Source organism: Salvia hispanica, chromosome 4 (genome assembly GCF_023119035.1).
Source record: "Salvia hispanica cultivar TCC Black 2014 chromosome 4, UniMelb_Shisp_WGS_1.0, whole genome shotgun sequence".
Taxonomy (NCBI): Eukaryota; Viridiplantae; Streptophyta; class Magnoliopsida; order Lamiales; family Lamiaceae; genus Salvia; species Salvia hispanica.
In genome coordinates, this window is record NC_062968.1 from 32395627 (window position 1) to 32421098 (window position 25472).

General features: G+C 35.4%; 4 protein-coding genes and 1 non-coding gene across 8 annotated transcripts; 3 read left to right on the forward strand and 2 right to left on the reverse strand.

Annotated features, from left to right (window-relative positions):
- Positions 1-3251: 3251 nt before the first annotated feature.
- LOC125218695 (agamous-like MADS-box protein MADS3) lies at positions 3252-7384 on the forward strand. Of its 4 annotated transcripts, none has more exons than XM_048120431.1 (9): positions 3252-3534; positions 5040-5115; positions 5219-5280; positions 5500-5599; positions 5938-5979; positions 6331-6390; positions 6591-6727; positions 6801-6844; positions 7249-7384. In XM_048120431.1, exons 1-9 carry the CDS (start codon positions 3353-3355, stop codon positions 7335-7337), a joined length of 792 nt encoding a protein of 263 aa, XP_047976388.1. In that variant the 5' UTR covers positions 3252-3352; the 3' UTR covers positions 7338-7384. The 4 variants fall into 4 exon arrangements, with proteins under 4 accessions (XP_047976388.1, XP_047976390.1, XP_047976389.1 ...); XM_048120433.1 differs by having other exon boundaries at positions 3253-3534; positions 7211-7303; XM_048120434.1 differs by lacking the exon at positions 3252-3534 and adding an exon at positions 3662-4255.
- A 150-nt stretch (positions 7385-7534) lies between these two features.
- LOC125218694 (ATPase GET3A-like) lies at positions 7535-10168 on the reverse strand. The gene is made up of 7 exons (XM_048120430.1): positions 9801-10168; positions 9395-9519; positions 9004-9154; positions 8564-8674; positions 8237-8375; positions 8037-8152; positions 7535-7847 (listed from the first exon to the last, which is right to left on the reverse strand). Exons 1-7 carry the CDS (start codon positions 10059-10061, stop codon positions 7671-7673), a joined length of 1080 nt encoding a protein of 359 aa, XP_047976387.1. The 5' UTR covers positions 10062-10168; the 3' UTR covers positions 7535-7670.
- A 1247-nt stretch (positions 10169-11415) lies between these two features.
- Positions 11416-13271, reverse strand: LOC125219330 (RING-H2 finger protein ATL67-like). Its single transcript, XM_048121278.1, has 3 exons — positions 12684-13271; positions 12025-12122; positions 11416-11932 (listed from the first exon to the last, which is right to left on the reverse strand). Exons 1-3 carry the CDS (start codon positions 12840-12842, stop codon positions 11638-11640), a joined length of 552 nt encoding a protein of 183 aa, XP_047977235.1. The 5' UTR covers positions 12843-13271; the 3' UTR covers positions 11416-11637.
- Positions 13272-21115: 7844 nt separating this feature from the next.
- On the forward strand, positions 21116-23622 carry LOC125222664 (peroxisomal membrane protein 11C-like). Its single transcript, XM_048125397.1, has 8 exons — positions 21116-21293; positions 22068-22276; positions 22395-22469; positions 22555-22629; positions 22711-22791; positions 22891-22965; positions 23046-23219; positions 23424-23622. Exons 2-8 carry the CDS (start codon positions 22085-22087, stop codon positions 23457-23459), a joined length of 708 nt encoding a protein of 235 aa, XP_047981354.1. The 5' UTR covers positions 21116-21293; positions 22068-22084; the 3' UTR covers positions 23460-23622.
- Positions 23623-24339: 717 nt separating this feature from the next.
- On the forward strand, positions 24340-24411 carry TRNAC-GCA. Its single transcript has one exon. It is a non-coding gene; the product is annotated as a tRNA-Cys (tRNA).
- Positions 24412-25472: the final 1061 nt, after the last annotated feature.

Below are 25472 nucleotides of genomic sequence, written 5' to 3' on the forward strand. Positions count from 1 at the left end.
ATTGATCAAGATGTTGATGAGATAATAATAAGAGGATGAGTGATGTAAACTACAGACATATACATTGACTATGGTTAAAAGCAACTCTAACGTCGAAAGAGCCGAATAAGTTAAAAATAATAAAAAATCAAAATATCGACTGTGTTGAATGATTCTAATAATTAGTTCTAAGATTGTAACTTCCAAATTACATCGTTCATGAGTGATATAGTGAAAAAGATCAACATATATAATTTATGCACCGAAATTTGCATAAATCAGAGTGTTATTAATTGTAGATGGATAAATATCAGAGAGAATGAAACAGTAATAGTACGAGATAAAAAGAGAAAAAAAATAATGGATCATATTACCAAAAATAAAAATGAACTAATATTTATAAACAAATCAAAAGAGAAAAATATATTATTGGTCGTGGACCGAGGAGTATAAATGAGGCTAGAGTATAAATTTTGAGAATTTGAGGTTTTATCGATATGGAACATATAAAAATTGCAATTAAGTTTCTAAATTTAATTTTCAAAATTGACAACTTTCTAAGACTTGACTTAGAATAAGGTAGTCTTCGAATGATTTAAAGCCCATGTTTTTTATAACATATTGCCGTTAAGGCCCTATTTGATAAGATAATTTTATGGCCCAGGTTAATAATTGTCCGATATTACCAATTTCATCCATCCATCAATAAATGACTCATTTGTTTTTTTTTATTATTATTATTATTATTATTATTATTATTATTATTTTTGTAATATTTCATTAACTTTATTTCACTTACATTTAACTATAAAACTAATATATAAAATATGATGCATTTTCCACTAATCTTTTTCAACTCACCTTCTACTATATTTCTTAAAACTTATATTGCTTGGATCAAATTTGATCTTGTATTGATGAACGAAAGGGAAAGGGAGTACCAAATCGTAGACATCAGTACTACTAATAAGGCAGTATATGTAAAATTATGTCACATTATATACTCCAAGGTATAGTCATGTCATGGATGTGAATTAGTAGTACAAATGTTAAAGCCGCATGGGGCCTAAAACTATGGAGTGATATGACTGTCACCTAATTTAACTGAATTGTCACAACTCACAGGAGGAGGAAATAATCACCTTTGCATAAAGACCAGCTAGTGGAGCATCCAACCTCAAGTAAAAATCCATTTCCTTTTTAGTTTGGTGGTCACGTTACATATCCTTTTTAGTTTAGTGGTCACATGAAATATCCTTACTCGGGAGTAAAATTGAAAAAACATTAGAGAGTGGAAAATTTTTAAGATTACCATTTGACTATTAAAAGTTATACTCTCCTAAAAATAGTCATCATAAAGAATAACTTGAGTTTTGCATGGATACAATGTGGAGGTATTAAGAGAGAAAGAGAAATAAAGATTGAAAATTGAAATAGTACTCCTTCCTCCGTTCACGTTAACATTCAAAATTAGTAAATGGGTTGGGTGAATGAGAATGTGAACACATTCAAAATTATTTTTCGATCACTAATTTGAGTTGAAATTTTTTATATATATATTAATTTCATACATATAATTCAAAATCTTGTTTGGCCGTGGTATGGGTTTTCTGTCTAATGCTCTTGGTGGTCCCCACTATCACCACGAAGAGTGATTCATATGAAAAATATAAGTATAATTATTCATATGTTCCCTCTAGACTGTCACCTGAAAATAAAGATATGGACACCATAAATTTGATGAAAAAATTATAAAAAATATGTTATCGACTTTATATTATTATGTGCCCATTTTTAACCTCGAAATCTTAACGTAGCTCATCATTTTAAATAACATCATTTTTTACGTCATGTAATTTCAAAATTAGTACAATGATATTGATAACCGACCAACTACGTCAACATTTCGGGGGCCGAAAAATTGACTATATATTTTTTATGCTTTTAAATATTTTTTATAGTTTGGGGTTTAAAATAATATTTATTCTTAAATATATAACATCAAGTGAAACTAACACAAAAATTAAAAGCTGATCACTAAACAAAAGTAATTAAAGAAAGAAAATGTACTCTCTAGATTGCATGCTTTGTTGAATTCATAAACAGCCCTTCAATTTTTCATTAATCAAACAGCAACCACTTACTTATTAATTAGAGTGAACTATAAATTTTGTATCTGGTAAATGCAATATGTTTATTTATGTTACTTCATAAATAAGTTGCATTAATTATAGGTCTCCAGACTAAAATTTTAATTCATTTGAGATACATTTTTTACTTATAATTAAGACTATTTCTTTTCATTTTACCTTTTTCAGCCTTAAGGAAAAATTTGATCATTTATATTTTCATCTCTTTCTTTTCTTATTCCTCTTTCTTAATTCTCTCTTAATTTATAATCGTATTTTATTCTTAAAAAGATCAACTTATATTTATGAAATACATGAACAATATTCTATGTTTAAGTAATCCTTTCGTCCCTTGTTAAGTTATCTGTATTTCTTTTCGTTACTCCCTCCGTCCCAAGGAGATGACCCCTTCCTTGGCCGACAGTACAAGAATTTATGCAAACTTTATTTTGTGTATGAAGTGGAGAGAGTAAAGTATAAGAGAGGAGGAATAAAGTAGAGAGAAAGATATTTCCATTTTTATTAATAAATCATCTTGGTTCGAACAAATCAAAAAGGAAAGTGAGTTCATAACGGAAGGAGGACAAGATAAGTGAATTGTTCCTTTTTTATATGACAAAAAACGACAATTTGTTTTTTCTACTACTAAAGAGAGATGTCGTAATAACAAGGAATGGATGAATTAGGCGGTTCTCGTATTCCCACTAAATGAAGAGAATGAATTTGTGTGCGTGAGTTGACCAATCGATAAGGTCTCAGGTTCGAATCCTGCGTGAACTCTAAATTAATTTAAATTTATTTCCTCGTCCAGAAAGAAAAGAATGAATAAAATTGTGAAAAGGGGGGCCAACAAGGTTAGCATATTTGATGAGCAAGAAAGGAAAAGGAGTGGGCAAACGTGTTTACCCAAGAAAACCCAGTGTCGCACGAGACAAATTGAGTCTTCAGTTAGGTTTTCTAGTACAGTAGAAATGGAATAAAAGGAACAGTAAAATAAATTGTTTGGGGTAAAAAGGGCCCAAAAATGATGAAGAAATTAAAGAATTGTGGCACACCCATTTCCTCGCAACACGAAAATCCAAGAACTACATGTTCATGTGTATTTATGAAGACAAGGAATTTTCAGACACCCCCTACTTTATTACTAATAAATACATACCCTCACTGCCCACACAGCCACAGCCACACCCACACCCACACACACACACACACAGTGAATGAATTAGAGAGAGAGAAAAAAAGAGATGGGGAGAGGGAGAGTTGAGTTGAAGAGAATAGAGAACAAGATCAACAGACAGGTTACCTTTTCCAAGAGGAGAAATGGGCTTCTCAAGAAAGCTTATGAGCTCTCTGTTCTCTGCGATGCCGAGGTCGCCCTCATCATCTTCTCTAGCAGAGGAAAACTCTATGAGTTTGGTAGTACTAGGTAATCTCAACTAACTAAACTAACTAACTAACTATGGCCACACAATCAACTGTTCATGTGTATGTGTTAATGTTGTTCTGATTTGGGGCTCTAATAAACCATGCAAGATTTTATGTTTACTTGTTTTGATACAACAACAACAACTACAAACTATGTTCTTGAGTCTTCAAAATAAAATCAAGATAAAAAAGTGGTCTTTTCTGTTAACTTTTGCAGAGGTTTAAATTTGAATTGTTAATTTGGAATTGTACTTCATTATCCACGGGTTTTTCTCTTTTTTGGGATTTGGGTTTCTGGGATTCTTTCACCATCACTTCCAAGATTGAAACTTTTTTATTTTATGCTTTTTAAATTGTTGAAAATGGAGATGGAGTTTTGCAATCGACACGTTCTGGGAGGTTTTTCTTTTTCCAACCTCTCTTGGACCTCTGTGCAAGATCTAGGGTTTCTCTCTCCTCTTCTATCTCTCTACCTATGTTTCTTTAATGCTTCACCAATATTTTAATAGTGGGGCCAGTTTCAGATTTTGTCTTGTTTGCTTTACGTTCTTAGATCTTGCGGTTTAATCGTTGAATTCAGTACGTACACCAATTCTAGAGAGAGAGAGAGAATGTATGTATGTGAATTATTGCATAATTTGAAGGGAAACACAAGGCTCAGTGAGGCTTATGTGTTTCTGGGCAATTGGAGCATTTCTCGATGAAAGTTTTACAAACTGCAGGTCAGATTTTTCTTCTTTTTTTGAGGTTTTTGGGTAGTCTGAATCTCAGGCTTTTAAAGAAGAGAAAACTGTAGCAACCTATTTGGTGAAACTGAAACCCTTTTTATTTTCTTTTGTGAGTGTGAAGATTCTTGATTTTATTTTTTTTTGTAGTGATTATTTTTGTTTGTCACAAGTTTTTCTCTGATCCCACCCCTAAATTGAACAATGTCAGTTGTGCTGTTTTTTTACTTATTTTTATTTTTTAGTTTATTTTGGGTATTTGCTGCACTTCCTCTTCCAAATTCTGTTTTCTGTGTTTGGAAATACAACCTAATTATATTCGATTCCCTCTCCTTTCTCTTTCTATCTCACTCTTCTGTTTTGTGTCTAAGTAATTATTTGCGCTTCATCCAAGAACTGTTACCAATCTTTAAATTGTTTGATGTTGAAGACAATCATGGCTTATGCATATTTATTCTTTTTCTTTCTAATGTGATATTAGCCTTTATTTCTATAATTCTCACAAAAATTGACTTGTAGAAATAAATTTCACGTCGAATCATAACTGAGACACCCGTTTTTAGTAACCTAAGAGTAGAGTTTGACTTTGTGCTACAATTGGTCTGAAAAATTTTAATCTTGTACAATCTGAGAAGGAAAAAAAATCTTTTTTTAGTAGCATTAATTTGAGGGATCAAGGTAGGAAATCAATTAATTAAGTTGATGGAATTTGAACTATATTAAGAAGTTTCAAGAATTGTTGATTGATTCACATAGAATTAAAGTTGTGGTGCTTTTGCAGCATGGCAAGGACCCTTGAACGTTACCATCGTTGCTGCTTTAATACTCAAGACAATCCCACTGAAACAGAAACACAGGTTTAGTTAGTTAATTAATTAATTATTTAAATGAGCTGATTAAATCAATTTCGTCATAAGAAAGTCTGATTAGTGGCTTCTTTTTTGTTGATTACACCTACAGAGCTGGTACCACGAGGTCTCAAAATTGAAGGCCAAGTATGAATCCCTTCAACGGACACAAAGGTTATTTCTCACTTTTCCAAAACACACACACACACACCCAGTGTGTTTCTTGACCATTGATTGTTTATTAATTTTGGTCTTAGAGACTTTGATGAGAAAGCAAATTACATTAAATTACTCATCTTGGTACTTATTTATGCTTGGAATAGCCATATATAATTAATGTGTTGATTTTATTGTGTGTGTTGACATACATGTATTATGATATTTAATGGGTAGGCACTTGCTTGGAGAAGATCTTGGACCTCTGAGTATTAAGGAGTTACAAAATCTTGAAAAACAGCTTGAAGGTGCTCTTGCGCAGGCCAGGCAAAGGAAGGTAGGATTCATATAATTTATAATTTTCTTATACTATTGATTTAATTGGACAGTGGTGATATATTAACCAATTTATCCAACTTCAAATTTCAAAGTAAATTTTTGGTATTGCCACATCCATAAGATGGTGAATTGCTTGTTGATCGGGTAAATAAAATATATTTAGGGATTTTTTCATGTCATGCATTATTACGTCAGTAATTTAATTTCTTTTCTTAAGAAATTGCTTAAATAACATATATACGTGATGGTTTATTTAGCACTATGCATAGGGTGTGAAAATGTTTAACATTTTTGGCATGGGCTGATAATAATATTAAAAATTGAAATTGTCTGCAGACGCAGATTTTGATGGAACAAATGGAAGAGCTTCGCAGAAAGGTAAGTTTTGGGTTAAGCAAATAATTATATTTCACAATAATTGCATAATTTAATTTGTACAAATGTAACACAGACATTTCGAAATCTAAACTAAAAAATTCTTTGGCATGCATTAGTATAAAATAAACAAAAAAATTAGAACTTAAAATTAAAAAAAAATATTTTAAAAAGAAGAAGAGTCTTATCTCCATAAAGTAATCCCATTGACCAAAACACACCTTATAAATGATTTTAATAAAAATGATCTTGTCATTAATTATTTTAAAAATAAAATTAAATGCTATAACTACATACCTCAAATATATTGTTTTGAAAGACCAACTTATTCATTAAATAATCACATTCTTGCAGGAACGTGAACTAGGAGACATGAACAAGCAGCTCAAGATCAAGATTTCCCTAGAAATGCCGGTAATATAATTATTTAATTTACCATAATACATACTTTAAATTTCAGTTCATAACCCACATTTTTGTATAGTAGACATATATATAACTGGTGTGATTTTATTGGTCAAATAATAGATTTGTTATTGTTTGAGATCAAATGTTATATAAATCGTCTAAATTTGTGCAAAAAATCGAAATAAATGAGGTTGGGAATTTTGCAGGTGGAGATGGAGGGACAAGGCCTGAGAGCCCTTCCATGTCCATGGAATCTGACCTCATCTGAAGGCAGTAGCTTTCCACTTCAAATACAAGCTTCCACTCACATGGCAATGGAGCCTGAGCCTTTTCTACAAATAGGGTATATATCAACATCTATATATAAATTTTTTTTGCTATAAAATTGAAAAATGAAATAAATATTTTTGTGACAGGTATCATCACTATAATCTTGGAGAAGGACCATCTGTTCCTAGAAGTATGGCTGTTGACAATAACATGCTCCAAGGATGGACACTTTGATATTGTTGTCCATCCATCTTTTATAAATACTTATATATGTTTTGTCTTAGTTCAATATGGCTTGTCTTATTTTGGAATATGCCTCAAAACTTTTATATGAAGGTGCACTTTGATTTTTGTGATCAACAAACTTGTAAATTAAGTTCAGATAGTTAAAAACTTGTATGTGACATAACATGTAATCTGATGCAAATGTCAGGTATACTTGTTTTTTTGTTGTGAAATCTGGAAAATCAATATTGTTGAAATTGTGTGAAATCTGGAAAATGCAAATGTCACAACGTACAATTCTTGTCAGATTACTTGTTTCTCTCATTTGCAGCAATAATCTGAAATCAACAGTTGCCACCGTTCGGTCAGGGGTAGAGAATAGAGATCATGGTGAAGCCAGCCACGCTCACACACCTTCTCTAAGGCGCTGCAGGGACAGAGCTTCAAAGGCGTGGTGAAGGCGAAGCCTATACCTGACAAGGTTCTCGTTCTATCGGGCTCACTCACATGCATAACAGTGAGGAGTCCTAATGCCCGACAAGTAGAACTCTTTTATAGAGAGCCTGTAAATGTTGACATTTGAATAAAATGGACTCCGAATTTCTGGTCAGATACAAAAATTAACTTCATTGAATAATAAAACTAATATTTTTAAAAAATTAAAAAATAAATCTTCCCTTATTGGCCTTGAGGAAAAAGAGTTTCTGCAAGATTTAAATTAACTACACATGCTAATGATACCCATGTTGGAGTTGAAATGAGACAAAGTCAGGGGCTGCAATGCTGACTGTTCAAGCCTTCTGTTTCCCTTTTTTAACACTTTCAAGTTCCAATTCAGCTCCTTTGAGCTGTTCTTTTAAGATCAATACTCTCTGCTCCACCTCCTCTACCGTCCCGCGTTGAATAGATGCTTCATATTGTGTCAAAAAATGTTGTGAAAATGCTTGCAAGGCTTGAACTCCGCAAACCTGTTCAATATCCATCAAGTGCATACATAAATATATCAGGTAGTTAGACTATATCATAAAGCTCGGAAATCAAGCAATGATAGAGTTGATGTTATGAAACTCTAGATGGAAACACTCTTGCAAATGCAAATGTGTGATACGGGTTTTCAAACGAACCACAATAAAAGCATCAATGCAATGACTATATACCTCCTGGGGCAGCAATGGTAACTTAGTTATGTTGAAGTCATCATACAATACGTAGAACTGATCCAGATACTTCCGTTGCATCTGCATTCTAGCTTTGAGCAATTTTGACTCAACAACTGAAGTTAAGATGCAACAAAGATCAAAATAAATCAATTTGATATATAAGAAAAACACCACAGCACTGAAAATGAAATGTTCACCTTCTTCGTCAAATATTACTTGGTTAATAACGATATTATGAGTATCTATCTCAAATTTTGTAAGCTCTTGAACTAGTCGCTCAGTTTCATACAGAGACAGGAACTCCGGAATGCAAACACAGATGAAAGTAGTCAAATCCTGCCAGACGTAATCAGGAAACAGAGATTCTATTATAATCATCACCCAAGAGCACCAAAAATCGTGTTAATCAAAATGAACAATACAAGGAAATGCTTTTGAAAAAACAAAACCAAACGACTCATTTATAACACGGATAAATAAACCTCAGGTATAAACAGCACAAGAGAAGTATTTAAAGGTCTTACGGGATCCTTAAATTGCCTGTTTACTTGTTCGATCACATCTTTCATACTTTCAAGCTTCCCTAAGATGTCATCCTCACCAAAATCATCACCAACACCAAACATGCGAGTCATCTGCATGAAAAAGCTGGACATTAACATGAAGAATATTCTTAGGAAAAATATTGGAGCCATTGAGAAAAGGAAACACTGATCGTTAGAACTAAAAAATGACAGAAAGCCAAACAAATGTCTGGAGATAATCAACATCCTAGCACATGATCAAACTGACATGTAAACAAGGCCTAATGAGAATACAGTAATTATAAATCCTAGATGCCTTTTATTGAGAGGCATTCACTAAATGTTTACCTTACGTCTCAGATTCACAGTAGGACCTTCAAAAATATACTACAGTATTACATTTTGGGAAAAAATTACTTCAAAAGTCAGCATCCCTGTACCTGGGTGAACAATCCACCAAATTTATTCCTCAAACTCATTAGCTTTGAAAGACCCTTCTCTAATGTCGAGGGAAATTGTAACAACCGAAGAGTGTGACCAGTTGGAGCTGTATCAAACACTATAACAGAATAATCCATAGTCTGCACTAGCCTGCAATACATATTCAGATTTAAGAATGATTGAACAAATGTATATAAATCATGAATAAAAGAAATCAAGCATAAATTTACATTTTAGAAGTAATGATAATAGCAGCCATAAAATGGAAAAGGTAAATGTGTCTTTTATTTGTGAAACATGTCAGGTTTTCATAAAAATCTGTTTACACCAAAAGCAAAACAAACTTTTGAGTTGCATAAAGTTTGATCACAGTAATGGTAGCAGACTTACTTGAGCATTTCTCCAAAACTCATAGCCTCATCGATTCCTGGGATGGAATTTGTCAAGTCTGACATAAACCCATCGGCCCCATCTGAACTAAGGTTTTCCTCATTATCCACATTAGGATCAACTTCCTAGAAGAAAGGGGCTATATCACTAAACATACAACATCTTAGCCATATCAACAAGGTTTACATTAAACTCTTCTTATACTCCACACAATAAACATATCAACCCAGTTTGACATCAGGTCAACACGAAATTTGAATAACATAATCAATTAGATTCATCAATCAAAATGGGCCCTACTTGAAGAAAGAGATGATAAAATTGCACTTTTTTATATGCATGCAACGGCAGGTCGGTGAAAATTCAAAATCCCTAAACACAGAAATTGAGGCGTGAATTTCCTGACCATTGCGTACAAGTTTGTGAAGCCGCTAACGAGGGTGGGGTTCTTGGTGAACCTCTGCTGGAACGCATCGCTGAGGTTGTGGGCGGGGTCGGTGGAGATTATGAGCACAGAGGGCCGAACTTTGGCGAGCAGAATTGACATGATGGAGCTGCACGTAGTCTTCCCGACTCCGCCTTTGCCGCCGACGAATACCCACTTGAGCGATTCTTGCTCCAGAATGTTCTTCACCGTGCCCGCCGGCATGTCGTCGCTCGAACCCATCAATCAATCTTGATTGATTCTGCGATCCAAATACCTTTTCTTTCTCGATCAATGCCTTTCTATTGTTGCGATTGCGATCACATCGATCAAACAATGTTTTCACGCTAAATTCTTCATTTAATTTGATGCTTACCTATTACTATTATCTTTCTTTCAAAAATTATTAACTTTTGAAACGTTAATTTGATGCTAAACAATGATCCCGTGCTTATTATTTCTAATTTTGTTTATATTGATAATCTCATTCTCTACAATTATTTACTAATGCTATACTATCTACTTTTACTAACCACATTACAGGACTTTAAAAAGGAAAGGTCATGAGTTCAATTTTGCTTTTAAGATCTACTACTCCATCCGTCCCACTTTAGGAATCCCGGTTGAATTCGGCACGGGATTTAAGAAATATAAAGGAAAGTTGGTGAAAAAAGATATGGAATGTGGGTCCTACTTTTATATATTAGTTTTATAATAAAATGAGAGTGGAAAAGGTTAGTGGAATGTGGGGCCTATTACCAATTATGGAATATTCCAACCGAGACTCCTAAAATTGGACACCCAAAAGTAGTAAATCGGGACTCCTAAAGTGGGACCGAAGGAGTATAATACTAGGATGTTCAGTTTGAAAGATTATATCTTATGATTGAATATACATTATGTGTTTGAAAGATTATATCTTATAATTGAATATGCATTATGTTTGATTAATAAGATTGAATCTCACAACTTAAGCGTAGATGAATAATCATACTATAATAGTAATAAGTTATAATCATCTCCTTCCTATTAAAATAATCTCACAACTTAATCTTAAATGGATAATCACATATAAATGTGTCATAGACTCATAGCAAACGAATGACACCAGTATATATTTTCACACACCTTGTATGCTCATATAATAATGTATCAAGTGTAATATGGTATATTTATAATCTCGTGTGCTAATGTAATGGTTCTAACGATTTATGATATAACAAATGTTTAGTGGTTCTGCATGTGTGTAGAATAGCATCTGCGTCCAAAAAATAATTTTGGTAATACAAGATACGTAGTTGTAGGACATTGATAAAGTAAGAAAGATGGAAAAAAAAAAATTAAAATATAGTTAGTAAAAATGAGATTTATCTCATCAAACTATCAAAAGGAGAAACTTATCATAAATAGACACAATGATTTTGGTGGACGTATAAGAAAAAACATAACTATTTTTTCGTGAACCAAATTGGTACTGTAATTTTTTTAAATTAATCACAAGAAACAATATCTCGTAAATAAATACTCCATTCTTCCCAAAAAATAGTCTATTTTTGCCCGTCCCACAAAATTAGTTCAATCATCTTAAAATTTTCGCTTCTACAAGTGATGTACTATGTAATATATTTCCATGAATGAATGAATCTCAACTTCATTTACACACCAAATTCCCTTCTAAAATGAAACGAATCTGCTGATATTATACAGCAAGAAACTTACATAACATAAATACACAGCCTACAATCCCTTCTATATTCTGCAAATTCCAATTTATCAGAATCATAAAAGGGAGAAAAAAAAGCTAGTGAAGCAGTAGATGCTATGTTGATCTAGAGATTGCTTCTACAGATGCTGCATTGGGATAGGGATGCATCGGGCTAGCCTCTCGGCGTGGGAGCAGCCACTGCTGCGAATGCTCGGCTGAGATCTCAGACGATTGTGGCGTTGTCGGAGGAGGCGCCTCGATGGATTCCTGTATCGAGAGACGACAAACTGGGCAGGTGGACTGCTTCCTAAGCCATGTATCTATGCAGCATAGATGGAAGCTATGCCCACATTTTGGCATAATTCTCAACACTTCTTTCTCTTGATACTCTGACAAACAAATGCTGCATCTGCAATTTCATAAATATTCAGTTCAAACACAATCTTCTCAATCAACTATAATTAACAATAAACACCAACTTATTACTACATATCAACTCACTGTGTATTCTCCATCGAGCTGAATGCTTCACGATTGAACTTCATTGTAGGGATTGCTGCAACGACCACTGGTTCAAGGCCATTAATCCGATGCTCTGGCTGCCAAAAACCACACATCCAAAGAAGCTATTATATTTGGTGATAGTAAGCTTCAAGAATGCAATGGTGATGGAAACCTCATGCCTCATCTCCATATGAATAAAGCAATCTACTTATTATAGTTTGTTTACATCCCATCTCCTCACTTACCCTTTTATGCAACTTTCAAAAGGGGCAAAGACAAGCTTAACCATTATAAATGAGGGATAATTGTGCCTAATTAACGAACTTTCGCTCGATTCTTGTTTTGCACATGAACTAAAAGGTGTCCAAGTACATGAACTTCCAACTATTCAGATTTTTCAGTCCAAAAAAGCACACACTGACAATGTAATCTCAACAAAGAGATTCCACAGAAGATACACATTCAAGTTAGGATAAAAAGAGATGAAACAATCACACAAGGAAAAAAATCACATAGTTTTAACTAAGCAGCATTATGAGAAACATTCAATTACCCTAAATCCACAGCAAGAGCACAAGGAAATGATCAAGATTGCAATGATCATAGGTAATCACACACCAACAGTTATCTAAAAAACAAGGAAAACACAGAAATACCAGCTCAAGATCGATTCTTGAATGCATCTCCAGCATTTGCTGCGCCTCCAAGCGGCGGAGGCGCCCACAAACGAGTCTAGTGCAGACAAAAACAATGAAAGTTGCACTCATTCCAAACCCAATAATTGTGGTGATCAGATTCATCCCAGACCCTAACATCACACCGCCTATTTTCTTCAAACAAAACAGGGTGCAATTAACAAGAATCCTAGATCAAGATTGCTCTTTTCATCTGAAAGTCAACTGTTAGGTGAGAAATCACCCCCCTCAAAAAAAGAAAATCAACTGCAAAATGGGCAGGTAAAGCACACATGAAGATTTTTCAAGAAATGGGAGAGGAAAAAAGGGTGTATTTCTGTGGGAGCCAATGAGGAGACATTACACATCTTTAGAAACAGCAAGAAGAAAGGCCAAATGAGTGAATAGACAAACAGAAACCAATAATTATGCACCAGAATAAATTATAAAATAGAACCGTCCAATAAAATAAAGACAAGTTCACCAGGAAGTCGGCACTAATCAAGAATTAGAAAATGGGGATCTTCAGTTATTTAATCGCTTGGGATGAGAATGAAGAGGTGCAAAACAAGTCTTCCTTCCTTCCATCCCCTATCCACATTTGTGCACTTGTAATTTTCCAGTAGGGCCAACTCTCTGGGACCCACTGTCTTTCCATCGAACAGTTGGTGATCAAGAATCTTTCTTGGGAAAATGGCGGCTAAAGGGACTGTGTGGAAAAGGTCATTCTTCTGCAATTCAAATCCTCAGTAAAAAAACAGTGGGTGGCATATAATTTTATGATTTTATCTAATTTTCATTATTGGATATGGCCTACAATGGGCTCCTTATTTGAATTATCTAATTTAAAGCCTCGTACCTCAACTATCTCGTTTCTCAAAATAAAAAATTAATCCACATTTTTTCAAAATTTTAACTTCAATTATTAGAGTAATCTCAACTTTAACTATTTAATTAACCTTAATTGTATAATTCTACTTTTCAACAAATCTATATATTTATATAAATATGTGGAGTATAATTTATTTCTATTATTATTATAATAATTTTTTAAAAATAAAATTAAATTAGTTATATGAATATATTATTTTAAATAATAATTCTTTAAAATTAATTTTTAACTGTGGCACTCGACCTGGACCATACGCTCCCATGTTGTACACTGTGGAGCGCGCAAGCGGCATGCAAGAGTGCATCAAGGCATGTGCAGTGTAGCCCACTCAGCCACGAGAAAAGAAGTAGTACCTCAACCGAAAAATGGAAAAAAAAACGCTACCAATAATTAGGATTTGGATCCCCTGCTGTGGCTCCAAGCACAGCAGGGGCTGCTGTTACACATAGCAAATATTTTAAAATAAAAAAAATTAATATTTTATATATTATTTTAATGTTATATTTTAATATTAAAAATTTGGCTGTATGTGACAGCAGCCCTTGCTGTGCTTGGAGCCACAGCAGGGGATCCAAACCCCAATAATTAATACTAGCTCATATGGCACAATTGCACTTCTTTAATCGCTATTTCAAAACACATATTGATAATATGATAATAGGTATAAATAAGGGCATATGCAATTATGTCACTAAAATAGTCTCTTCCATTAACTATTTATGTGTCGTCCAAATACTTTCTATCTCATCTCTAAATACCGGCGCATAGAAGAAACTATAATAATAAAGGAAAAAAAATCACTTGCACGCATTATCAATCATAAAAAGTAAACGCACCAAAATACATAAAATTCATATATTTGACTAAAACCTAGATTCCAAATCTATGATTTATGGCAATTGGTTCAAGTCTAAGTCAGTCGTTGGCATTCGCATATAAGAAGATCATTTCATCTCAAAATTTGGTTGGTGGCTAATAAAGTTAAATTTTGTTGCGTGATATTTGGAATGATCATTAAGCATTATTAATTGAACCTAATTGTGTGGTGGGCATCATAACTAACATGTGGTGCTTGACCTATATATTTTGAAACTGGATTTTTCATAGTAATTATACGGTTATGTTGATTTTGTTGTCTACAATATTTTTAATTATATCAGTGGATGAATGACATTGTTTATTTGTTTACACTTGCAAAAAAAAGTGTGTTGCGTGGAGGGCTAATTATATCCCAGTACGTTGAGCTACAAACATGAAATATAACGTTTGTTGCAGTAAGATTTATCCTGCCAACTGCGCTACGCCCCTACGGGCAGAAATATAACGTTTGTTCTACTAGAAATGGTTTCTATAGAAGCAACCCAAGATTGATGTCGACTTCGCCTCAGCCACTATTTCTCGCCGGAGCATCCCCACTCCTCCCCCCTCATTTATCTATATTAATAGAAATTTTTAGGATTCTATTTTAAAACCAATTAATTATAGAACGAGGGATCCATTATAACAAAAGATTTCAGTTCTTTTTATAGTATTTCATTGATCTGTCCACATATTTAATTGCATGTAATCCTCCAAAACTAATGGTGGTGATATGATCATGGAAGCCGTGCGTCAAGGATTTCAACTATAGCTGGATTCAACCAGAAACTGTCCTATTGAGATGATATCCGAAAGCTATGAAACTACCACCATCGTCTTCGTCGTGGAAACATCTTCGCGTGGGTATCTTGCACATCTCAATCGGAGTCCGAATGAGGGAGTTATGGTGGTTTTACAGAAGTCGCGCAGAACTAGCGAGGGAGTCCAGAGAGAACACCGGGCGGGTGTTTTGCACCCTGCAATTCACCCGACCGGGTGAATCACCCGAGACTTAGTTTTTGAGGGCCTTTTTCCACATTTTGGGCCCTTAGTATAAATACCTTTTAGTGTCATTTTTCATTCTAGATTGAGATAAGATTGTGATTGAAGTTATCTCCCTAGTGAGTTTTTCCTCTTTGAGGAATGTATCCAATTCCTTTCTTGAAGGTTGTTTGTTTCAATTCCATAGATTGATTCAAGTAGAGGTATGCATCAATGGGGTGTATCCATTGAGTAGTGGAGCCAAGGGGTAATAGAGCTATTGAAAGTTGCCTAGGGTTGTCTCCATCTTTTTGGTTAAGGTCCTATGGTTGTAGCTCTTTTATCTCATCATTATACACATGCTTTCCATTCCTAATCTTCCATCCTTTCTTGTTTAGATTCAATTTTTGTTGGTTGGATCATCTATTATCTTTTGTCTTGTGTTGATAAATTGAAAATAGCATCACAAAAATAGTTAGATCAAGCATCATAAATGGGTAATCCTTGGAAAATGGATCATAAACTACATGGATCCTTATCATTTGGTATCTAGAGCCTAGTACCCACTAGGTGTTAGATCTATTGTTGCTTTGGGTTGGGTTATTTTTCCTTTGGTTCTTTGTTTTGACTCTGTTTTTGTTGGGATGATCGGATTGATCAATTGTGCTTAGATTAAGCTGAAATTTTGTTTGTATGATCTATGTTATCTTTCCTAGCTACCTGCAAAATTTCATCAAAAATTTTCTTCGTTTGCCTAGTTAACTGTGGAGATTAACATCATTGCCCTGTTTTGGCATAGTTGGGAAAAACCATACAAAACCTATCAAATTATCAAATCTGACTATATATGGCTATTTTTCCCTTGATCTAGAGTTGTTTGAGAATCTATCCACTAAAATTCATCCAAATTGGGCGCGGGGATCAATACCAAAAAAATTCATAAAGATCAGCCAGATTTCAGCAAAAAGCTTCATCCCATGTCTTGTGTTCGTTAGTGTGTGTGTTTGCTCTAGGCCTAGTTTTCCTTGCTTTCATATGTTTAATCATTATTACTTTGGTATTTACTACTTGGTGTCCATATGTTCTTGAGGTGTATACCTTGATTGAGTTGTTCGGGCGCCAACGAGTGGGAATTGGATCGAGAGTGTGTGATACTAGCCCCACTATATTCTAAACCTACCGAGTGACATTGGTGAGTGACTTGGGGGGGTGTTGGGATACTACATTGGGGTGAGTTAGCTTCTTAAATCTCTCTTTCTTAATTTTACTAATCTCTAAGACTAGTCCCTAGTCTTTGTTTTTGTGTTTGTAGGAAACTTTGATGCCTCCTATGACTCGATCCAACAAAATGGTGGACATCCACGAGGAGGAAGTCGAGAAGGGCGCGGGCTCAAGTAATTCCAAACCCGAAGGGGATCTAGTGAGCATGATGTCCCAAATGATGGAAGATTTTAGTTGTGATCTCAAACAAGAGATGAGAGAATGGGATGCCCGGATGGATGCCCGGAAGAAGGAGTTCGAGACCCGATGGAAATCCAATCAAAACACATTGGTTGGAGTCTTAAAGGAGGTTCGTGCATCAAGATCCGTCACTCCTAAAAGTGACCATCTACATCTCAAAGGTTCCGGCATAGAGCATGTAGTGTCGAGGGGTAATGGAGCCAATAGGTGGTTTGGAGGAGGAAATGAGGAGTATGGTCGTTTTGGGGTAGGAAACCAACATGGAGGGGTGGAGTCTTGTGGGGAAATTGAAGGAGGGAATATGGCAAATCGGGATGAGAATGGAGGCTATGGTAGATTTGGGATGGGCAATCAACAAGGGAGAGTTGGGCTCTATGGTGATGATAGAGGTGACTATGAATCAAGGTACCATGAAGATGGACTTGATAGAGGAAGTCGTGGGGAACGAGTTCCAAAGTCTCATAGAGAGTGGCATTCTAGGAGGGTGAGAGATCATGTTAGCCATAAGGGATTTGAGAGGCCAATTGAAGAAGAAGTCTCATATAGAGCTCGATTGAGGCCTACCTACCTACATGGTGGTGTTGACACGAACCAAAGAGGTAACTCATCAAGTCATTTGACTACATCCTCTTCTTTCCATTTCTCACATAAGCCTCATGATGTATATGGAAATGTCTCCTCTTCGATGAGCTTAAACCAAATTAGTAGAGAAAAACAACGAGAGAGAGAGAAAAGGCTTGAGAGTGAAAGTGAGTCTAAAAAGCCAAGAGAGCGTGATAAAAGACAAGAGTGTGTGGTGCAAAATTCAAGAGAGAGTGGTGGGGGTGAGAGAAAAGAAAAATATCAAATGAGAGAAAAACCACAAACACAAGTGAGTAAAGGGTGCTTGTTAGATTCTAAGGCCAACCTTGGGTGGGCACCAAATGATCTTTTGCCTCTTGCCCTTGGTGAAGAAAATAAGCTCTTACCCACAAACACTTCTTCTATGTCTTTTTGTGTTGATGAATGTGTAGGAAATTTAATTAAAGACATGGAAGTGAAGTATCAAATTGCACATGGCTTGGAAACTATGCCCCCGGAGAAGGACCAAGAGGAACAAGGGCAAGTGGATGAACTCCTTGCCCAAGGTTCAAGTGCACTATCCTTGTCTCCTTGTGATGCTCCCTTGCATATGATTACACTAGAGAAGTCTCTTTGTGTTGATAGATTTGTTATTGATGACTTGTGTAAAGAGTGGTCTCATGAGCTTGAATCTTTGAATGTTAAATCTACCTTTGCACCATATATTGATCCTTTCTTGATAAGCCCAAGCATTGAGAGACATGGCATTTCTCTTATGGATTCTACCTTGAATGTTGGAGTGACTTTCTTTTATGCTAAGATGCCTAAGCTTTCATTTGTTGGTAATTTTGAGCTTCATGAGTGTGCGGCTGAGAATAGTAGGACCAAGAGGAGTGACATGGATAGTGACTTTAGAACTTGGTGTTTGCTATGTTTTCATTTCAAGGTGGTTAAACCCTTCAATGAGATTGGAGTGTTCTATGGCCGTTTTTTGAAGGATTTTTCCACCTATATGTCTCTTGAGGATGATGTTGTGAATATGAGCATAAAATTGCATTGTTCCCATAATTGTGGTCTTGTTTTTATATTGTTGGAGGAATTGTGTAAGGCATATTTTGATAAAAATCTTATGATGCGTACTATGACTTTACACAAGTTACATATGCATGATGTTGTGCTTATTATGATCCATGTGGAGCATAATTTATGGATACATTGTGCATATGCTTTTGACCACTTTTTGAAATTGTTGAAGCAAGTGAGTGAAATCCATTGTGATGAACTTTGTTTGTTGAATGGTAATCCTTCTTGCAAACTTGATGTATGTTGTGATGAACCACCTCTATATTTTGACCAAGAGTTTGTCAATTTGTGGAAGAGAACTTATTTGAGCAAGAGTGGTGTGTTAATGATTGAAAATGATTGTTCATTGCATGAGCGTGAGAATAAAATTTTTATGCTTAGACCTCTCTTTATAACTTTCCATTTTGTACCATATGAGGACCCTTTCTTGTATATGCCTAGTCTTGTTGGGAATGCCAAATCTTTTGTCAAGATGTTCAAGAATTTGGAAATCATTTGTATGAGGATGGTCAAACCAAATAGAAACAAGGTGCTTGGGGCATGTGTGTTTTGGCATGTTGATTGCTTTTATTGCATGTCCATCAAACCATTCAATGGAGTTGGGATATTTTATGGTCTATTTGTGAAGAACTTTATATCTAATGGCTTTGTTTGGGACTACATTGTGAAGGAATGCCTATGTTTATTTGCACCCACATCTTGTACCTATATTGTGAGATTGTTTGAGTTTTGGTATGAAGGGTATCTTGATGAGTTTGTCTTGATTCCTTATGGGTGAGATTTGGACATGAAATGATTCATTAATTTGTGTTCTCATATTTATTGTGATTTGGCCTTGAGCTTGAGGGAACATGAATTTAGAGGTCCATACAACGTCTTTGGTGTAGTATTGTCTCTTAGAGCCGTTAGTGGTCTTAATCCTTTTCATCATACTTTGATATTTGATTTACTCTTTTTCCATTTCATAGGTGTGCGGAATCCAGATTTGAGGGCAAATCCTTGCCAAGAAGGGGAGAATGATATGACCACGATTGCTAGACATCAAGTGTTTTCACCTTGACGTGAGCCATGGATTGATTGGGGTCTAAGGAAGAGAGTGAAGACGTGCCAAGGATTCAATAAAGCTAGAGGGTCTCCCGAGGATGCGAGGAATAGAGAAGGCTTGGATTTGAGGACAAATCCTTTCCAAGAAGGGGAGGATGATACGATCATGGAAGCCGTGCGTCAAGGATTTCAACTACAGTTGGATTCAACCAGAAACCGTCCTATCGAGATGATATCCAAAAGCTATGAAACTACCACCATCGTCTTCGTCTTGGAAACAGCTTCGCGTGAGTATCTTGCACATCTCAATCGGAGTCCGAATGAGGGAGTTATGATGGTTTTACAGAAGTCGCGCAGAACTGGCGAGGGAGTCCAGAGAGAATACTCGAGCGGGTGTTTTGCACCCTGCAATTCACCCGACCGGGTGAATCACCTGAGACTTAGTTTTTAAGGGCCTTTTTCCACATTTTGGGCCCTTAGTATAAATACCTTTTGGTGTCATTTTTCATTCTAGATTGAGATAAGATTGTGATTGAAGTTATCTCCCTAGTGAGTTTTTCCTCTTTGAGGAATGTATCCAATTCCTTCCTTGAAGGTTGCTTGTTTCAATTCCATAGATTGATTCAAGTAGAGGTATGCATCAATGGGGTGTATCCATTGAGTAGTGGAGCCAAGGGGTGATAGAGCTATTGAAAGTTGCCTAGAGTTGTCTCCATCTTTTTGGTTAAGGTCCTATGGTTGTAGCTCTTTTATCTCATCATTATACACATGCTTTCCATTCCTAATCTTCCATTCTTTCTTGTTTAGATTCAATTTTTGTTGGTTGGATCATCTATTATCTTTTGTCTTGTGTTGATAAATTAAAAATAGCATCACAAAAATAGTTAGATTAAATATCATAAATAGGTAATCCTTGGGAAATGGATCATAAACTATATAGATCCAGGTGGTAAGCCCAATCATGTAGTTAGGGCCTCCAAGCCCAAATTGTAAAAGTTTCCTTTTTTCAATTTGGAGGATGAGTACTTGGTCAAATTTGTTTGTCCAAAGCATTATTGTGAGAACATATAAATGGAGTATTTATTAAGCATATGATATGTATGTGTTAGGTACTTAGGTTCATTAAATATTGGATTTTATATTTAATTAGTTATATGAATAAATTAGTTCCTCGACTAAAATACTAATTCCTATAATCTCAAAAGTGAATTAATATTGTGTCGAAAATTACTACTTACTCCATGTCCCCACAACGTTCTTGTATGGGGTAAGATTGGATATCCTCACTTTTCAGTTATGACGTTAAATTTATTAATATTTCGAAATGGGATAATGGAAATATCTTGGTTGATTTTTCCCAAAGAAATAAAAATAAAATTGGTAGCAGACAAAAACAATATAATCTCACACGCAAATTGCAAGCTATGTGGACCGTTGGATTAATCGATAGATATCCTAATGACGTTGGATGTCTATCCACAAAATGAAAGCCATAAAAAATTTGCACTTTGTAAATTTTCTTGTTTTCTTCACATTACTTAAATAAAATGAAAATAGAAAAGAAGAGGACCAAACACGCCTTCATCTCCGCCGCCGGCCTATTATCTGAATCATCTTAGCAAATAATCCTCATTTTAAAGGGTGCAGAGAGAGAGTGAGAGTTTAGAGAGAGACGGAGCTAGAAATTTCTGTTGTGGATTTCAAGAGAACAGGTTTGAGCACAATTCCATCTGGCAAATTGTGTAGCGTAAAAATCTGATACTGTGATTTTGCGTAGATTATTGGACTTTTATGCTATTATTCGATTGTCCAGGGATTGATTTGTATGTTTTTCTAAGGAAATGAAATTTAGATTCGTGTTATTTGAAGCCAAGTGCTGCGTGTGTGTAATTTCCTCTTTCTAAGAGTGGTCAGTGTTTGCCAACTAAAAACAGCAAAAATAGAGTAGTCAGTGTTTGAATTTCTGCTGGTTAAGCTATCAGCTTAATTCTATCTAATTGTCTGTTGAAATTTGGGGCAATAGTATACTTAGTTATGAGGTTGATGAATTATGTGTTGGGAATTGGGGGTTTTCTTTATGTGAGCACTATTCATTACTAAATAGCTCATCAAGCATGAGAGGTGTTGGCTGTGGAATTTGATCATGTGATTTTCTTGTTTCTGATCACACTAAACTGCATCATATAATATCACATACTCCCGTTTCTGTCAACCGAATTACTAGATTTCAGCTCTATGGCTTTATTGTTTCCTTGCTATGGTGCTTGTGCTTCATTCATTTTGTGAGCATGAATTTGGGTTGGAACAGTTAGTCCTGTGTTACATGCTCCGCATCTTGGTATTCTCTGTTGAAAAAACTTTTACATGCTAATATGTTACTCATTATGCCATTGAAAAAGTAGAATATGACACTAAACAGCGTGCAACTTATAATTAAATTTAAACCCAATATTTTCATTGATTGATGTGGCATCTCAAAATTTCAGCTTCAACGAAATAAAACATGAGTTCACTGGATGTTGCCAGAGCAGAGCTTGCCCTTGCTGTTTTATATCTGAACAAAGCTGAAGCAAGGGACAAGATATGCAGGGCAATACAGTATGGTTCAAAGTTCTTGAGTAATGGAGAGCCTGGAACAGCGCAGAATGTTGACAAATCAACTAGCTTGGCTCGAAAAGTTTTTCGACTGTTCAAGGTCAGTTGTGAGGATTTCATTATTTAGAGTATACTACTACTCCTACTCTTTTTCCCTTTGAGATATACTGCTATTTACGTATAACCTTAAAAGTTTCCAATATATATCCATTTTGCAGTTCATCAATGATCTTCATGCTCTTGTTAGTCCAAATGCTCCAGGAACTCCACTTCCTCTGATTTTGTTGGGAAAGGTAATCGTTCTTCTTGTATAGAAATCTGAACCTAATATTATCTTGTATTAGTACAACTGATCTCTTTTTTTGGTGTTTATTTCAGTCGAAAAATGCACTCTTGTCCTCTTTCTTGTTTTTGGATCAAATTGTGTGGCTTGGTAGGACTGGCATCTATAAGGTATGCTTTAAAACTTTCCTAGTTGACAGATTTGGTGAAACGAAAGATCATTTTATGTAAGTAGCAAATTTTACTATGCAGAACAAAGAACGCACTGAATTGATTGGAAGGATATCTCTGTATTGCTGGCTCAGTTCTTCTGTTTGCACCACCCTTGTCGAGGTGTGCTCTTTCATTGTCTTCTCGCTTCAACTTGATATTACTTTTGTTAAGTTTTAAGGTTCATCAATACCTGATGTGCTTATTATGTTTTCTCTTCAGATTGGGGAAATTGGAAGGCTATCCGGATCGATGAAAAAGTTAGAAAAAGAATTGAAGAACACTAATAAATATAAGGTCTGCTTTTGAGACACCTAATAAATTTAATATGGCAGTTTCAAGCTTGGATTCTAGTAGTTGATATTCTTTGTGTGCAGAATGAACAATACCAAGCTAAGCTTCAAAAATCAAATGAGAGATCACTTGCTCTTATCAAGGCTGGCATGGACATAGTTGTTGCTGTTGGTTTGCTTCAACTGTCACCCAAGAAAGTTACCCCTCGTGTAACTGGTGCTTTTGGATTCGCCAGCTCTCTCATCTCCTGCTACCAGGTATGTATCTGCCTTTAAATTGATTTCAATTTCCCTTGTTGTTACATTGTGATGTTTGTTTCTGAGCGTTTTCTCTCAACGTAGTTTTTGTGATATAACAAATCTTAAAAATTTCATGTCTTGTCACAAACGGAAAACCGCTTGATATGTTGTTTTCTCTTACAATTGTGCTTACGGTATGAAATCCATTCTTTTGTTGGACAGTTGCTCCCATCACCACAGAAGACAAAGACTACTTGAAGGCTGGTTTAGGTTTAAGTTTAAGTTTGTGATAAAAACTTGATGTGTCTTTGAATTATACATTGCATGATTGTAATCTTTAGTGTACGTACTGCTCCCAGTGTCGTTCGCTTTGTTGCAAACCGGTTTATGAATAATGTATGCATTGACCTATTCTGGTTTAGACCAGTGTAATTCTCAGCATCTTAATCTCTTGATGATGGTGATTACGATGATGATTGTATTGGGCTCAAATAGCATTTGAGAATCATAGTTCATCCCAACACAGTAGGATTGAATTTGTGGATTCCAGAAACATTCTTGAAGAGGGTTGGAGATTGATAATATGCCTGTGTTAAGGGAAAATTGTGATATTAGTTGTAGGCATATTTCTATCCGGTGCTTCTTTCTTGCTCAATCTCAACTGCTTTCCATACAGGGCCTCGTGTGTTGTTCCATTCTTAGAGTATTCTCCACATTTTCAATTTAAATTTTTTGAATATCATATCTTGACTATGTTCGTGTTCACTATATTATTGTGAGGGTCTATTTAAAACGTCTTGACCTTGATTTCTTTATTTTGTTTTTACTTTTTGTTGTGATATACATGAAAATAAGAACTTTTCATTTGCAATCAAGTCTTAAGATTCATCCTAAAGCGTCATGAATTCTAATTGCATCTCAGTCGACGCAGTAATTTCAGTCAATATTTTGGGCATTGTTATATTAAATCTATTGTAGAAAAAATTATACTACTACTGCACTTCAACGGTAATTTGAGTTTAAATTGAATAAATCTCAATGAACTCCTGCATAAAAGAATTTAATTTGTTTACTAATCGAAAAATTACTTTGATCTAAAAATGTTTATCCATAGAATTAAAATGTCATATTCACAAATGGGTCCATAGCTCAGTGGTAGAGCAATTGACTGCAGATCAATAGGTCACCGGTTCTAACCCGGTTGGGCCCTATGAATTTATTTTTTCTCAAAATTTACTAATATGTTTGAATTCTAAAGCCACTTTTGTTTCAATAAAACTACAACATTTTTTTTTATTTAGCTCTTGAACGGGGTCTTAAATAAAGACTTTGATAAGGGGGTTAAGGACAAAAAAGTAGAAAAATGAGATAGGTTTAATAAAGTTGGATGATATGGAACTAACAGTGTCTTCTTCAGCTACGTGGGTTCCGTATTCATTGCTGCTATAGACAAGATGAAGCTTCTTCTAAGTTAGGAATCACAACAATATAAGTATATAACTTATAAACGCATCTATGTATATATAATAGAGTAAATGTCAAAACTGGCCGTGAACATATGGTCATTTTATGTTTTTGGTCCTAAACATTATCTTTTGAATTTTTTGGTCCTGCACATATGAAAATTTGATCATTTTGGTCCTCCGTCAATATTTCCGTTAAAAATTAACGATCAACAGATTTAATTCCGATTTTGACCAAATTAAATTTTAAGTTCTAATTTTTTACTCCCTAATTAATTCCCTAATTATTTTTACGCTTCAATTTCTTCTCCACTTTTCCAATTTTGATATTCTTAATCGTTACCAGAGATTCCAGAATGGGATTGAAATTTCTCATCTAGTCCCTCTCTCAACTCAGCCTCGTTCCTCATTCATCACCGTCCACTGCCTACACCGTCAAATTCATCGGCGGTGAGCTCGACAAGCTCAGCTCCACCTCCGCCTATCTTCTTCCTCTCTCTCTCTCAGCGCGGTCTGCCATCTCTACCTCGCACATCCGATCTGCTACAAAAGTCGCGGCTTCGAGCCTACTCAGCGCCGGTGCCCGGGAAGGTCGGGCCTTGCCATCGTCACGGAGCTGCCGCTCGCTGCCAGCACCACTCCAACCTCTTCCTCGCACTTGTTCGCCGTCGACGCCGGCCTAGATCCGAGCCTTCTCAGGGAGGGAGATCAAAACAGGCGGCGCCGCGTCAGCGTGATGCGCCGGAGAGGAGGCGGTCAAGGGAGCGCGGAAGACGAAGGTGGAATCGGCGGAATTTTGGAGGCAGAG

Bases quoted from the DNA above. Each gene is read 5' to 3' on its own strand.
- LOC125218695 (XM_048120431.1), top strand. From the start codon at position 3,353: ATGGGGAGAGGGAGAGTTGAGTTGAAGAGAATAGAGAACAAGATCAAC. The intron at 3,535-5,039 runs GTAATCTCAACT...GTGCTTTTGCAG, and splicing joins TATGAGTTTGGTAGTACTAG to CATGGCAAGGACCCTTGAAC. The intron at 5,281-5,499 runs GTTATTTCTCAC...TTTAATGGGTAG, and splicing joins TCCCTTCAACGGACACAAAG to GCACTTGCTTGGAGAAGATC.
- LOC125218694 (XM_048120430.1), bottom strand. From the start codon at position 10,061: ATGGGTTCGAGCGACGACATGCCGGCGGGCACGGTGAAGAACATTCTG. The intron at 9,155-9,394 runs GTAAGTCTGCTA...TATGTATTGCAG, and splicing joins AGTTTTGGAGAAATGCTCAA to GCTAGTGCAGACTATGGATT. The intron at 7,848-8,036 runs GTATATAGTCAT...GATATTGAACAG, and splicing joins TACCATTGCTGCCCCAGGAG to GTTTGCGGAGTTCAAGCCTT.
- LOC125219330 (XM_048121278.1), bottom strand. From the start codon at position 12,842: ATGTTAGGGTCTGGGATGAATCTGATCACCACAATTATTGGGTTTGGA. The intron at 12,123-12,683 runs GTATTTCTGTGT...GGTTTTTGGCAG, and splicing joins CAAGAATCGATCTTGAGCTG to CCAGAGCATCGGATTAATGG. The intron at 11,933-12,024 runs GTGAGTTGATAT...ATGAAATTGCAG, and splicing joins AGCTCGATGGAGAATACACA to ATGCAGCATTTGTTTGTCAG.
- LOC125222664 (XM_048125397.1), top strand. From the start codon at position 22,085: ATGAGTTCACTGGATGTTGCCAGAGCAGAGCTTGCCCTTGCTGTTTTA. The intron at 22,470-22,554 runs GTAATCGTTCTT...TGTTTATTTCAG, and splicing joins CTCTGATTTTGTTGGGAAAG to TCGAAAAATGCACTCTTGTC. The intron at 22,792-22,890 runs GTGTGCTCTTTC...TTTTCTCTTCAG, and splicing joins TTTGCACCACCCTTGTCGAG to ATTGGGGAAATTGGAAGGCT.